Source organism: Leuresthes tenuis, unplaced genomic scaffold, assembly GCF_036924035.1.
Source record: "Leuresthes tenuis unplaced genomic scaffold, fLeuTen1.0.hap1 SCAF_9, whole genome shotgun sequence".
Lineage (NCBI taxonomy): Eukaryota > Metazoa > Chordata > Actinopteri > Atheriniformes > Atherinopsidae > Leuresthes > Leuresthes tenuis.
In genome coordinates, this window is record NW_027325363.1 from 36,838,066 (window position 1) to 36,854,940 (window position 16,875).

General features: G+C 38.9%; 1 protein-coding gene across 2 annotated transcripts in view; it reads right to left on the reverse strand.

The window, feature by feature from the left end:
- Positions 1 to 16,875, reverse strand: part of LOC140314812 (protocadherin Fat 3-like) — a 217,785-nt gene that overhangs the window by 160,847 nt on the left and 40,063 nt on the right. For both annotated transcript variants that reach the window (XM_072393187.1, XM_072393186.1), the window contains exon 4: positions 7,814 to 7,875. In XM_072393187.1, coding sequence (XP_072249288.1) covers positions 7,814 to 7,875 — 62 coding nt within the window. The remainder of the gene's footprint in view (positions 1 to 7,813; positions 7,876 to 16,875) is intronic.

Here is a 16,875-nt window from a genome sequence, read left to right on the forward strand (position 1 = left end):
GTTTTCTTCCATTGCAACAAGTGTAATCTCACATCCAATATGCCACTGACACTGCCCAGTTCCCACAAGCCTGGAAGGCGTGAATGAAGTGACTTTTTTTGGTTTTTGTTTTGCAAATGCTACACATGATACATAATACAAACCAATCAATGTATGTTTTTTTTTTCATTCAAAACTGATAGTGTGCTTAAGTGGTAATATGCCAAAGCTAATGTTACTTATTAATCCATTCTTTTCTCTTTCTCCATAATGATAGGAAATGGCAGCTCAAAATCTGCTTCTCCACATTCACACTTCAACTGACATTGTCAGGAAGATGTCACTATCCTCCCGACCAGATACTGTAGATGATCTCAAAATAACAATCAAAGAAAGATTTAATTTAGACTTTGACTTTAGCTTGTCTTTCGAAGACCTGGACTTTGATGGCCAGTTATGTTCTCTTGTAGACATTGAACAGCTTCCACAGAAGGCTGTATTAAAAGTGATGCGGCCTGAGAGTGATGACAGCTCCATTGCATCAGATGACACAATAATCTTACCCCATGCAATCACCCCAGAGAGGGTTAATAGATGGCCCACTGATTTCCCAGGGCCAACATTTTCATATGAGGTGGAACTCATACTTGAAGAGGGAAACATCACATTTGAAAGAACAGGGAAAACCCTCAAGTTGTCAAAGGGCCAAAAACATAACATCCTTGAGACCCTTGCAGAGAAAATGCATAGTTACAAAGCATACCCCAGTGACAGGGAATTTTCAGAGGTCGCTAAAGCGCTCATTACTAAATATCCTTGTGTCAAAGAGCTTGGGTCACAGACAGGATGGCACGGTTGGAAAAACAGTCTGAAGTTTAAAATGGGGGACTTCCGCACAAAGTTGACTCAAGCAGGATTTAGTGAGGTAGCTGTAAATTCTGGAAAAAGGAGTAAGAACAACCCGACAAACAGCCTACCCATGCTAACATTAAAAGGCCAAAACGGGCAGAGGTGAATTTCCTCCCAAATTTCCCAAGAGGTGAGGATCTTGGAAGCTTGGAGAAAATCAGGCTCCATATTGTAGATGATATAAAGATGACTGACAAAGACCTTCCTCGGACTGCATCACTTCATGCAGATGACCTTTGCCTTACGGTGTCTTTGCCTTACGGTGTACAAGAAGTCATCAGTGATGAGCTACCTGTTGGAAAGATCCTGGAAGGCTGGCCTGCCCTTATAATGGAGTCCCAGGTGAAAATAGTATTAGTACACACAGATTTAATTATTTTCTTGAGCAGTATTACTTTTCAGGCGATCAAATGTGGCTTATGCTATATATACTTTCTACTAAAGCTTTACATGACTCCATATCTGACAATCGGTTCCAGTGATTTTTCGATTATGCATGAGATGTGAAAACTCTTTTTTTATTTCTGTATTAATTTTTTGTACAGACTACAACATTTAACAATGATTTTATGTTTGTACAGATTTGTTCTGAGTTTCACAGGATCACAAACATCAACCTAAAAAAACATTTCTATGCCGAGCTGGATCGACATGTTCCCAATGTGATTCTTCTTGGACTGATTTATGCGCTGCATTTATATTACCCAAAAGCCTTGGCCAATACTTTCGACTTCATCCAGAAAGTGTTGATGGGCCTGGAAGATGGAAAGTTGAGGCGCAGATTGTTGAGCCTTAAAAATGACCTTTTGGCAGTGGAGTAATTTGGCTCTCGCAAACAACGTTGATGCACAACAATTCATAGGTATAGGCAATTGAAACATCTTGTTATTGTTCACCTCCATGTTGTATGTGTTACTGTTGGACAGCATGGATAGGTTATTGAAAACATAATGTCATGCATTTGTAGGTGCATGTGGTCTACTGAATGGTTTAAAAATGGTTTAAATAGATTTAAAAAAAAAAAAACAATAATTGACAAGGTCCTTTTTGTTTGTTTTCCTCAAGGTCTTTTATTTCTAAGGCCTCTCATTTTGATGGGAAAAAGTGTTTACACATGAAAAGATTTTGTTTTGCAACAGAAATATCTAATGTGACTTTATGCTTTAAATAATAATTTAAAGAAAATAATTGTTTTGCAAATAATTCTGCCAACGGGAAGGCCTGCAGAAATAAGTTGTCTTACTGTTCCACTGGCCTAAAGTGACCTAAAAAAAATAAATCTGAGTGCACTGTTCTTAAAAAAATCCTGAGAAATGATTTCCTTATGTGAAAAGAGACGTGATAGTTCGAAAAAAAAATTTATTTCAGGTATTCAGCACATGGAAGTGTAGAATTTTAGAAAACAATTTGTTGTTGTAGTATGTTTCCTCAATAAAAACTGAGTTGCATCTAACCTTGCTAATGTGTTTTTGACTGTATGTATACTACACAGAGATTTTAATCTTATTTTGAGTTAAACTGAGTTGTACTGTAGTTAGTACCAGTAGCTGCTGGCATCAAATTCAAATCACTAATGCTAGCCCACAAGGTGATTTCTTGGTTTGCTTCCACCTACCTCAACACTCTCATTGTGTCATGTTAATGTAATAGTTTAGAGATGGTCATACTATCCTGCATCAGGTAGGGCGTGGCTTTGTAGGCATGGATCATATGGTGCAATAATAACAGCTCACAACTACAGTAAAAGCCCTATCCGGATGCCATTATGCAATTTTCTTTTAGTGTCGCCATGGTCTTTCATGGTTATATTAACATTTGAACCTGGTAATACATAAACTGCAGTGGCATATAACTTCACAAGGTGAATAAAATGGTCTACACTAATTGATCAGGTGCTCCAAATCAGCTGAAAAGTGAGTGTCTACGTTGGGAGTCAGTGTACCATGATTTGTTTACAAAAATGCTCAAAACCTCCCTTGCTTTTACTTGTTCGTACTGTTCATTCCTCAAGCTCCATCATGCCGTTTGGGACATTATTGCTTAACTATGAATGATGGAAAACGTGCCATTTGATTAAAAAAACTCTTAGTGTGAAGGTCAGTATGCTTAATTCTGCCAGCTTGTTTACCAGAGACAATTCACTGGCAAGTAAGCTGCTTAGTAATAGTGGGTGGTGTGTATTTAGCTTATCATGGATCCCTCCTCACCTCATTGTTCATGGTCTTGACCTACCCAATAAGTCTGTAGTGGCTTCTCCCAACTCCCTATAGTTAGTTCAAGCTGAATGGATGTGGTCATGCACTAATAACGGATATCCAAAAGAGTTTACTGTATAAAAAGTTAGCATTTTTCAATTGAGCGGTCAGACACTAAGTCTTGCGATGTGCATGCACTGGCATCTTATCTTCCATCCCAGAAAACCAAAATATAAACTCATCTGAGATTGATTCCACTAAACTTTAGGACTGTTTTGAATGCATTTACTGGGATTTATTTGCATAATACCATGTATCAAATGATATATCCACTATATGTTTTTTACGTGCAAACTTTATAGACAGCATTACAGTTGCCAAACATATTGGCATGTTTTCAGAATATCAAACCATGGATGCTGAGGGACCACAACATGATCTTGAGTTCTGGCAATAAACAATTATACCGTGTTGCCAGATCCAAGTTAATATATATATGAAAAATATTTGGAGACACTTAAGCAAGAAGTGCCTCTGTCATTTTTGGCAAGATATTCAATATATCTTAAACAATAAAGGCAGCAATGATTCTAGGACACTATCAGGACTAGTAATGACCATCTATCTGATAAACTCACCAGCTTCTTTGCTTGCTTATAATTGACTGAGGCAGAGAGTAGGCCTGTACTCTAAACAGTAACTTATAACTTGGCATTTACTGAGAGCATAGTGAAGAATCTTTAACCTGTCTCTTGCATCATGCACTGTCCCTAAATGCTTAAAGTGTATCATGCTGGTACCTGTGAAAAAAAATATGCTACATAAAAGAAAACAGGCCTGTGGCTTTTACCTTTAAACTAACATTTGAGAGATAATGAAATTTTCCATCTACACATGATGGACAAAATATAATTCACATATCAACAGAAGATACCAACAACAGAGCTCTTCACACTATACTGACTCAACCAGGAACACTCTGGTGCAGACATAACATGCCTTTTATATTGACCTAAATTTTGCATTTGTCACAATCATCCCTACAAGAATGACAATCAAACTTGTCAGTATAGCAGGTTGTTTAGAGCTGACAATATTGTGTCTTTAAAATACATACTTATGTATATCTTGAGTGATCACTTGTGATCGTATCTCAGATACGTATATACAAATACACATGATGCCTATGCCACGCAGACATCGCTGTGCAAGAACCATGACATCAATTGGTCCACTGATTTCCCTTTAATATGATACTATATCCTTAATAAAGTATATTCAGAGATGGGTGGTCGGTGGCTTAGTGGGTTAAGCAGACGTCCCATATACAGAGGCTAGTCCTGTTTGAGTCCCGAACCAGAGGCCATTTGCTGCATGTCATTCACTCTCTCTGCCTTGTTTCCTGTCTCTCTCCACTGTACTATCAATAAAGGCACTGAAAAGCCCAAAAAATACTTTAAAAAAAAAGTATATTCAGAGATATGCATGGAAACTCGTTATGGATTGGACAATAACAATTATTTCAAACATCTTAAACGACAGAACTATTGAACTGAATTTTGGACTGTTAAATAGTTTATTGATTTTCTACTCAGGGTTTTTCAGGTCTGATCTAAAATCAGAGCTCTATGACACAGTGGAGCCAAAGTAGAATATTTTTTTAACATCACCCTTCCTGCCCTTCTACCATTATAGAAATGCATTTCCCCAGGATGTCAGAATTTGCAGAACTTGGGCTGCTTACTCAGACTGCAGAGGAATATTGAGATGAAGAAAAAAGGTACGTTTTGTACAGAGCAAAACTGAGTGCTCATATGGCAAGACATCGGCTCAGAGCCTTGGTAATATCTTGATCTTTAAATGACTATAAGTGTAAATACTTGAGTTACACACCTTGGATTCATTTTCAAGAAGAACCAACACTACTCTTTACAAGGTGAGATTACTGTGCTTTTACTCTGATAACCAAAGTTTCAGATGTTTTCAGATGTCATTAGACCCTCAGTGGATGGATTTGGTGTGGAGCCACTATTATGCAGTTGGGGATCACTGCAAACACTTGCCTAATTTTCCTAGTAGTCTAACAAACATTTACCAGCGATGGCTAGAATATAATAGATTTAAACAAAAAATTCATAATATACTGCAGCAACAGCTACATTGAGTTTCTCCCTCACCAGCTTGCCTGGAGCTTTTACACTTCAGGAGGGTTTAAACAAGTTAACTAAACTACCAAAAGAGATCAAGGTCACGTTTATTCATAGAGCATCTAATAACAACCTAGGTTGACCAAAGTGCTTTACATAAATGAATAACAATAAAATCTAAAGATAAATTTCACATAGACAATTTCAGCAAAAGTTATAAACAAACAACACAAAAAGACAGCTGTGCTCTTGTTACTTCGTAAGTTACTTCTCACCGCTAGGTGATGTTGTAAGAGGGAGTGATATATAATAGATCCAAGATGGAGCAGACAGATACCTCTGATGCATGTTACCTGTGTGGCTGTACACCTGTTAAATGCTTTATAAAGCAATGCACCTGTTGGGAGTTCAAGTCTAGTATTTCATTCTTAACCAATACTACAACAACTTTCGTCTCACCAAGGTCTGAAAGGCTGCGAGAAAAGGTGGGTTTTAAGAGAGGATTTCAAAATTTTTGACAACCGGATATGCAGCGGTAAACTATTCCACAGCTTAGGGGCAACCACTGCTAAAGCTCGATTGCCTTTAGTTTTTAGCCTGCATTTAGGTTCATCTAAAGGTTAGCAGACTTCAGAGCTCTGATTTGTCTGTGAACATGTATGACTTCAGCTAAATAATCGGGGGCCAAACCGAAAATTTTAAAATCAAATATCAGGATTTAAAATCAATTCTGAACCGGACAGGAAGTCAGTGCAGAGAGGCCAGAACTGGGGTTATATGTTCCTGTTTCTTTGTACCTGTTAAAAGACAAGCAGCAGCATTTTGCACAAGCTGTAGACTGGCAGAGAGCAGAGATGTTAAATCACAACTGTTTCTCTGCTACACTTAAACTAAAACTTTTAATTTCTTTTCATTTTGTTAGCTATTTATAGCAATGTATCATACAGCAGCAATATAACTTAATCTCAGGGATTAGTAAAGTACTATTAAATTGAAAACTTGTTTTTTAATTAAATTGATTTAATGAATGAATGTGAGTCAATGAGCTGATTGTTTTCACTTTTTATTCTTTGTTATTTTTACCTTTCAATCTTTATGTGTACATGTTACTTTAAGTATATCTTTGGAACTACCAGTGACACTCCTTGATCACAGCAATTCTAGTGCTGGTACGGGGCTAGTGCTAAAGCCCTTTCTAAGTTGGTTTTATTAATAAGGTTTGGTTTTCCACAGCCAGAGAGCCCCCACTGAGCCACATTACATACATAAAAAACATCCCTTCGAATACATGTCTGAACCTTCCAGTAATATTAATAGCATTCTATTATTGATAGTATTGTGAATTTAGTGGAGGACCACAGTGCAGGGAGACAGTTTATCTACACATATCTCTTTTTCCCTGAACAAAGTTTTTGGGCTCTATTGGCCTTTATTTGGTGTTAGGTAGACAGCAAAGGGGACAGAGAGAGTGAGGGAAAAGGTGTAAAAGAGGGTCTCAGGCAGGGACTCTAAACCCAGGATAGTCGCAAACTACAGTACATGCCCTGCCCACACAACCAATTGCGCTATACATCACTCTGCAAAGTAATGTCCTATAAATGCTGTTGCAGTCATTGGCTTTGAATACTATTTGTGGCTGGAGCAACTACTTTGGTGGTCAAAACAGAAATATTCTGTTGGTTGTCAGTTCACCCTCTTTTCCATTAAACCCTTATTTAAGATGTTGTGTCTGCTACCTCCATAAGTTCTACAATTAGGTAAATACATTACACCGGTATGAATTCTAATTTTCACATGATGTCAGTATATAGCTGTTGTCAAGAGCCCCAGAGTATACAATGTATAGGGCACTATCAGGCAAGAAGCAACAAAGAGTTCTCCAAACAGGTCAGGAACAAAGTTCTTTAGAAATGCAGTTTGGGGTTAGATTCTTACGAAGTAGAAATAGAATATAATAGAAAAATACTTTATTCATCCCCCAGTGGGGAAAATTCAAAGTAGCTAAATAGCTAAATGTGCCTAACTCATAGAAACAGGCACCAAGAAATTTACATATATAATTACTGTATAAGAAGTCTTGACAAAGTGTTTACTTTGATTAGGGAATATCTATGTATTATTTCAAATTCAAGCTGTAAGACAACAAGGAGAGCAACAAGGCAACAAGACAACAAGGAAAGCCAAAGGGATGAATACTTTCACAAAGCACTGCATGTGCATGTGCATGCATTATAAGAGTGCCTGAACAGATCCAACTCCATTGTACATTTTTTGATTACCTGGAGAAGGGAGGAGGGAGGAGGCATCTGCAATGTCTGAATGGGCATAATGCATTAATCCAATATTGTTAATGGAATTAAAGATAAACACAATCACTGTCACAATCACCTCAAATAATCAGATAAAAGGATAATGCAGCAATATCACAACGGCTCAGAATATAGGATGTCTCATTTTGTCAAATGCCACCTCACCTCCTCTGCTCACATCTCTGGTGAGAGGAACTGAGACTCATAGTGAAATTGAGGCAAGGAATCATGGAAGTAAAAAGTTAAAGAAATGGAATAAGGGATATGACCTGACCTCCAAAACATGCTCTGCTTGTTGTTCCCGGTCCAGTTTCTGGGATGTTGTGGTGATCAGACCTGAGAACGAAAACGAAGAAGGCCATTAAAACTCTATCTCTTTTTCTTTTGTTTCGCTCTCTCTCGGTTTTCCTTACGGACACACTCACACACACAAACGCAGACACTGGCCAGGTTTTGTGGGAGCAAAGTTATATCTTTCTCATTCACACCATATACTTTCTATCGCTGTCTCATGCTCGATACCATGGGTCAGGGTGTTCTCTGGTAAGATAAACAACAGAAGATGTTTGTGCAAGACACAGACATAGAGGAACCAGATCCTGGGTGTTTTGTTGTGTGTTTGCTGCTGTGTGACATGCATCTCAGCTGAAGGCGTTAACCCTAACCCTAACCCCCTAAGAGGCTGCAAAGACGAGTCTGACAACTAAGGATTTTCTCCACAACATAAGCGGTGCCCCCAAATCATGAATTTGTCATCTTGAACCCTGATGAGTGAGTCCTCTGTACCCCAAGCAGCAGAGATCGATCTTGAAAGCTGGCAAGGTAGGATGTAGGATGATATTGTCATGGTTTATGTTTTGGCATTCTTCTTTTCAGGTTCTTTGTTATGTTTTCAGGTTCCTCATGTTGTTAATTTCTTGTCATGTTTTTTTCCTTGTCACTTAGTTCACTCAAGTCACCTGTTTTCTGTTTCACAGCTGCACATCATCACCAATCACCTCCCCACAGTATATAGTTTCCTGATTCCTCTCACTCATTGGAAAATCCTCACTTTACCTTCCAAGCTCACCCCACAAACGCCAGGTCTGGTTCTGCCTCATAGTCACAATTCCATAGTCTTGATAATTCATAGCCACAGTTAAATTATAGTCATGTTTTTCATAGTCTTGTTTGGTTATTTATTCCATAGCCTTGTTTTGCAATAGTCTTGTTTGTTTGTCCATGTTTAAGCATTTTTTGATATCCGGCTTAGCCGCGCTTTCTGTTTTTTGCCTTTGGAAATAAACCTCAGTTACCTTTTTTGAAGTCTGCATCTGGGTCCTCCCTTCCTTGCACCATCGAACCTAACAGATATACTTTCTGAGACAACTGAAGAAGTACTTCCATAGGAGCTGCTGTTACAGTTCTACACTGCATTCATTGAATTTGTCCTGTGCTCCTCCATAACAGTCTGGTTTGGTACAGCCACCAAACAGAGCAAAAACAGACTTGTACACATCAAAAATCGAGGAAACTGCCAGGAAAAATCATCTCTGACCCCTCACACCCTTGACAAAATCTTTTTGATCTCGTCCGCTCTGGCAGACGATACAGAAGTCTGCACATCAGAACCAACTGATACAGGGACAGCTTCTTCCTCCATATCATCACCCTCACAAACAGCTAATCCATAACACCATGTTCCATAACCACAATGCTACTTGGCCTAGTCCCACACACTGATGCACATTATAGTTTACTGCACTGTATGTGTTTTTTCTATTTTTTCTATTGTTTATAATCTGTATATAAGATCTTGCATTATGCACTGTCTATACTCTGTTTTACACTGTTTTACACTGTGTTGCCTGAGAGATGATGAGATGATTTTGACAGGATCGTCATGGGGGAAACCAACCAAACCCCATCTGCCAGCAGCAAGGCTTCAACCTCCAAAAGAAGTCGTAATGAAGAGTGAACGAAGAGCGATGTCTCCAGCTGGTAATGATTTGATGGACATTTTAACATCAATCGATAAGAAATTATCCAGTTTCGACATCTGTATGTCTCTGTTAGAGATTCTACACAGAGGGTTTCAGGCATTACGGGAGTCGTTGGAGTTCAACCAGAAACAGGTGCAGACGCTGGCTGCAAAAAAACGTGGCCCTCAGAGGATCGGTGAAATCACACACTGAAGCAATGAGCTGGATCTCTAACGAAAACAGGAGAATGAAAGTATCAATCATTGATCTCCAGGCTCGCAGTATGAGGGACAACCTGGTGTTTTCTGGAATCCCGGAGCAGGCAGACGAGGATCCTGAACTCACAGTGAAAATCAGCTGAAACTTCCAGGAGATGCAGTGAAAAACAACTTTTCACCAAGTCCACCGCCTGGGAGGGAAGAGACCTGATGCCCACCGACCAAGACCAATTGTGGCCAAGTTCGAACACTTCTCAACAGAAGGTCCAGGTGAGGGGCCGCGGCAGGGAGCTGAGAGGGACGGACTTCAGCGACAACGACCAGTTTCCTAAAAAAGACACAGGGTTCTGTTCCCCATCCGGAGAAAGTTCATGGAAGGAGGCTCCCAAGCTGTCATCGCGGTGGATAAATTATTCATCAACGGGCACCTGTACCGCGACCAGGATACCACTCCTTGGCTCTTCTAAACCCCAGGTGATCAGAATTCATTAACTTGTATAAATCATTTCACTGTAGATGGTATATAAGTAATTCTAGTCTATGGATAGTCTAATAGTCTATCCAATTCACAGTTATCTGTCAAGGCAAAATATATAGCTCACTGCCAGTCTCACCAGCATAGGATGTATGCACGTCATATTTGTTTATTTGTTTATTTATTTTTCTATCTCACACTACCACTCTTTTGCACTGTTTTTCTTCCCCAACCTGCTGCGTTTTCACCTTAATAAGTCATGTTAACAAGCACCGCGCACATAAAGATTTGAGCAGAGCATGCAATCAAATACCGAACAGCATTGACAGCGCGAGTACATATGGTAGCAAGCCCATACTGATGAACAGAAACACAAACAATGGCATGTTCATGCAAGCATATGTACATACATGCACGGATGCTTTTAGCAAACATCCAGCCCTCACTGCGTTAGTCTGAGCATGTCCACGCTAAGGTTTATTTCATGGAATGTGCATGGAGCTGGGTCCAGCGAGAAGAGATTAAAAATCTCCAATAAATTGAAGGATTTACAGGCAGACATTGTCTTATTACAGGAGATTCATTTATCAAAGACTGCAGCTGATGTTCTCACCACAGCACAGTTTCCTCCTGTGTACTCAGCCTGTTACAACTCCAGACAAAGAGGTGTAGCCATTCTGATAAATAGAAGAGTAAATTTCAGGCATCCAAATGCTCTCGAGACGGGCCTGAACATGTACTGTCTTAAGCAGGGGGACACGTCTGAGACTGCTGGATTTGAGTCTCTGGTGGCGTAGTGTGTTACTGATGGTAGCCTTTGTTACTTTGGTCCCAGCTCTCTGCAGATCATTCACTAGGTCCCCCCGTGTGGTTCTGGTTTTTTTTCACCGTTTTTGTGATAATTCACCGTTTAGCTAGCATTAGCTTGCAATTTTTGATATTGACTGACTTACCGTTCTTTGTGCAGCTTCAAATGCCGAACAAAGTTGGACCTTGTCACATCTCCGTCTGTGATTTTTGACGTCTGTGCATGTTGTACATTAGGCTGAGCGATTTTATCTATACCACTATATATAGCGATATTTTGTTTCCCGATAAAGTATTGATTTTTCAGCCGCGAGTATGGATTTTTTTTTTTTTAATTAAGAAAACTTTATTGAAGAGTCAGACATTACAATTAGTACAATTACAACCTCCTAATTCTTGTAAGTGAACGAGATGACTTTTGGTATAATTTATTTGCCACTGGCGCTCTGTCTATCAAGTCCTTCTAAGTCAATGGGCTGAAGTCAAAGTAAAGTCACGAGTCATTTCAGTGAAAGTCAAAGTCGAGTTACACGTTTTTTATCATTTTGTCAAGTCAAGTATGAAATAATTAAATTAATGACTTGAGTCTCACTTGAGTCTAAGTTATTTGACTGGAGTCCACACAACTGGTTTCCGGGACAGGAGGTGGAGATGATAGAAAATCTTTCTCACAGGTTTCAGGCTGAGGTTGAGTCAGCTCTCATCCAAGGTTTTTGTTGGGTTGTGTTTTCTTTTCCAAATGCTGTAAATCAGTTGTATCTTCTCCTCTGCTGAAGAAAGTAGATGATTCATGTAGATGATAAAATAAGTCTGAGGGGAAAAGTTTGGTCCCAACTTGTTCAGGCAAATTCCATCTTATCTTAATACACATACAGTGCAGTAAACTATAATGTGTATCAGTGTGTGGGACTAGGCCAAGTAGCATTGCGGTTATGGAACATGGTCTTATGGATTAGCTGTTTGTGAGGGTGATGATGTGGGGGAAGAAGCTGTTCCTGTATCAGTTGGATCTTAAAAGTTTAATTTGTCAATAACATGTAGTGAACAGGCAGTTGAGATCCATGTCTTCAGTGCCATCAGTCTGCCTACTCTTTCAATTGCTCTTCTGACTGGTAAATGGACTGTACTTCTTTAGCACTTTTCAAGTGTAGCTGACCACTCAAAGCACTTCTAACACTACATGCCACATTCACCCATCACATCTTAGTCTGTGCATAACTACATGCGTCCAACCCATTCACACATTGATGGATGTATCAGTAGGCAACATGGGGTTCAGTGTCTTGCCAGTGTCTTTGAGATGTGACTTGGACAGCTGGAGTCAAACCACCGACCTTCCGATTGGTGGGCAACTGCTCTGTGAATTTTGTTTCACAGTGTCATTGATACATTTACTGTTGAATACGCTGCAACAAAATCTAGAACTGAATGTGTCCAAGACCATGTCCATGGAAAGGCAAACCACTGTTGTGCTCCTGCTGCACATGCTTCTTACATTTTTTACAGCTAAATCACCCATAATTAAAGTTTGAGGACCAGTATGCAGCTTTCCTTGTCGCCTTTTGTTATCTGATTTATTTTCACACCTTGCTCTCCTATTTAACATTGAATGGCCACTGAGGTCATCAGACAAGAATTCAGGGTCCTGCGTGAATACTCTTTTCACTAGTGGAACAGTTGTTTATTTGTGGTGTTTGTTATTAGTCCATTGTTTTACATTATCTACAGCCGAGTTCTATCAGGCACATGCGTATCATTCTTGCCTGCTTTCATGTGTAGCCACTTTAAAAAAAATAAAACACTAGCGCACAACAAATCTTAATTCAATTTATTGCTGTTTAAGGTAGTTTTTATAATCATTGACTCCTGGAGCGTGCTTAGTTTTTCACACACTACTTCTTTATTTTCAGTTACTGTATTTTCAGTAATAATACAGTGTAATATGTTAAAGCTCTCTGATGTTTTAAGATAAGACGTATTGCATCACTTCCTGTAACCTTGTTTGTATTCTGTGGAACATCTTCCTCCTCTTGGAGCTCAATTTCTTCTTAAAAGTTACACATTTTTGCATAGTTAACTCTATCGCATACTTGTTCTATTCTAACAATCACTCCTACAGATTTTTGGCGTTTAATTTCACTTTTTAGCGGTGTGTCTGGTTCTCTAGCTTAGCATGGCTACCAGTTCTCTTCCTCCATCTCCTGCTTTCACCTGCTCCGTGTGTCAGATGTTTAGTTACTTCTCTGCCTCCTTTGGCAAGTTACTTCTCTGCCTCCTTTGGCAGATAAGTAACTAATGGTAATGGTACATGTAACAAATGTATTCTTTTTGTAGTTTTGGAGGCGAGGTTATCTGAATTGGAAGCTTGGCTCTGCACCATTGAAAACCACCCGATAGCGAGCCAGGTCCCTTGAGTCGGTGCGGAGCCACCTACTGTAGCTAACCCCATTGGCTGCTCCTAACCCGAGCAGCCGGGAGCCCAGGCTGGTTGGGTGATTGTCACGAAGAGAAGGCATAGCCCTAATGTTAAGCCTGTGGTTCAGCATCAACCTGTCCACCTTTCAATAATATTTTTCCCACTCAGCGACACACCTGCTGAGGACAAAACCCTGATAATTGGCAGCTCTATAGTCAGAAATGTGGCATTAGAGACACCAACGACCATTCTCAAATGTATTCCAGGGGCCAGAGCGGGCGACATAGAATCATCTTTGAAACTGCTGGCTAAGGATAAACATAAATACGGTAAAATAGTCATTAATGTCGGTGGTAATGACACCCGGTTACGGCAATCTGAGGTCAGAAAAATTAATGTTGCATCGGTGTGTAATTTTGCCAAAACAATGTTGGACTCCGTAGTTTCCTCTGGACCCCTGCCAAATCTGACCAGTGATGACATGTTCAGCCGCATGTCCTCCTTCAGTCGCTGGTTGTCTAGATGGTGTTCTGCAAACAATGTGAGCTACAGAGAGAATTGACAATCTTTCTGAAGAAAACCACATATGTAGTTTTTATGTATGGGTTTTGGTTGTCATGTGACAGTACAATCTAGTTCAAAATGATCCCAGCAGACACAGAGGCTCACTGTCAGACACGAGCCGCCATGTTTAGGACAACAAGAGCAAGCACAATATTGTCCCCCTATGCACTGGCAAGCTGTTGCTTTGTGTGCAGGTGTATATTGCACGTCCTAACCGCCAGTCATAAGTCATTTCTGCATTATGCAATAGTGCTGATTTGCTTGTTCAGATGTTGGCCGTGCTAGGAGACTAGGAGCATGGGGTCTCTTGTCAAAGCATAATTTTTTTTGTTATTTGGTGTATCAGTTTGGATTAGAAATATTCAATGACTCACCATAAATAAGAAATGGCTGTGAATCACACATTCATAGACCAATGCGCAACGATTATCTGCCTAAAGAAGTCTATGCATTAATATGCAACAACAAGTCATAATTTTTACACAATTTTTACAATACATGTTTAATTCTTTTTAGGAGGTTGAGCTCATCATCGAGAAACTTTGTCAGGAAATGCTTAAAGAAACACTAGAGAACTTTGGGAATATTAAAACTATGTGCTTCTGACTTTTTTTTTAAGTATTTTGATTTCTATTATGCACATTCCCAGGCCTGAAACTGCCCGAAAGTGCCAGGGGAGCTGAGATACCGCAGTTCATGCCTTTGGTTTCCTGCCATTCACCACACAGCCCCTTTTGTGGGCTTTTGATGGCATCTTTGTGGCGTCTTCAACATAACAACAAATTCATGTGTATGGCTATACATTTGCATAATCTACATCCCACAAATGTGGGTGAAAGGGGTAAAAAAAACATAAGTCAAATTCTCTAGTGTTACATTAAGACTTGATCCTTCATCTCAAATAATGTGAGTGTTCACAAAACACTTTGGCGGTGAATGGTTAGTCTTCTGAAACATGAAGCTACTGTTAAGGAGGCTTGAGAGCTCTTGAAACCTGCCACACACCTTACTAGTACTGTATTTGAATGGGCTTTAATCATCAGGTGTGGAATAAAGATTTTGTAGTGCTTCTAGAAAATTTCTGTGAAAAAGACCTAACATCAAATTTCTCTGACTTCAGTCCACTAATTTATCACCTCAAGACATAAAAAAAAGCTTTGGACCCATGCCTGTCATCCAAATATTTAATTTTGTTCAGTTTATTGCCATTCAAATGCTGTGTTCAAGTACAGCTCCAAAAATTAGAATATTGTGAAAAAGTTCAATATTTTTGGCACTCATTTCAGAAAGTGAAACTCATATTATATAGATTCATTACACAGATTGAAATATTTCAAGCCTTTATTTCTTGTAATTTTGATGATTGTGGCTTACAGATAATGAAAACCCAAAATTCAGTGTTTCAGAAAATTTGAATATTACAAAAGATAAATTTAAAAAAAGCATATTTTAAAAATAAATGTAAGGCTTCTGAAAAGTATGTTTTGAGCTGTACTTGTAGTTTATCAAACTACTTGTGAATATTTGATCAGATTGATATGAGAATTAGTTATTCTGACCATAAAACTATTGCTATGATACTTTTTTTTTTTTACTTAGTGTAAAGTATTTTTTATAAGAAACTCCACATGAGGCTTCACGTAAATCAACATATTTGGACTCTGTAAACTAAAGCACTTCATAATGTTACAGTGTGATGTTCTTTTGTTTATGCTGAATGGCTTGACTGTGATGGTGTATCTTTTTTTAAAATTGATGCTAATATACTGACAGTTGTGACTAATATGTGGTCTGATCTGCTTGAGACTTCATAGGTATTATTTGATTATCAGCCTGAAGAAATGTATATTAATACATTCAGTTATATATATAAAAAAAGCACCACCCTTTTGCAACACGATCACTTTTATATTACTTAATATACTGCTCACCGAAGTAATGTCAAGATGGTAATTAATGGTATGCCGTGACACTAAAAATAGTTGCAAATTACTTCTACATGGTTTGGTCTGCCTAAAAACTTCAAAGGTATGGTAAGTGCCGATACAAATTATGTTATCTTATTTCTCTAGTGCTTTTAACACAATTCAGCCTGTATTGCATTATGTATGAAGCTACAGAAAATACAGGTGAATGCCTCTACAACCACCAGGATGATTGAGTATCTCACAAAAAGATGAGACTGAAGGGTTGTGTGTATGAGAGGATGGGCAGCAGCACAGAACCACCACAGGGGACTTACTCTCACTGTTTATCTTCAATCTGTACACTTCAGACTTCCAGTACAACTTAAAGTTCAATCATATCCAGAAATGTTCACAAGACTCTGCATTACTTGGCTGTATCACTAATGGATAAGAGGCTGCATCGAACAATCGCAATCATCTTGAACATGAAGAATGCTGCACAATTTAATGCACCTTAAAAACAACCCTGCCCACCCTCAACATAACTTGGTGTTGAAACAATGTAGTCTGTTCAGTAAGTAAGTAAGTAAATGTTTTCAGCTCTGCTAAAAACAGGAGGTTTCCTACCAACAGCAATAACCATGTATGATGACAGCTTATAATTGTTGAGGGAAAAATACTGTAACTATATGATTTCCGTTTGGGATAAATAAAATGTTTCTATTTAATTTAATTTCATATATTTAGTAATGGGTGATAGCACCACCTAATAACAAGAATATAACTTTAATATATGATGAATACAAGGATTATTTCAGTGATGTCACAATTCTGCTCCATGGCTCACCTTACCTACCATTTCTTTTCCACTCACCACTAACTTCTCTGCCCCACTCTGCCTGCCAGCCACACTCACCTCCTCAGCCAACTCAGTTCACCTGTGCCCCACTACTCTTCAACTCACCAAGCAAACCAGTACATAAGCTTT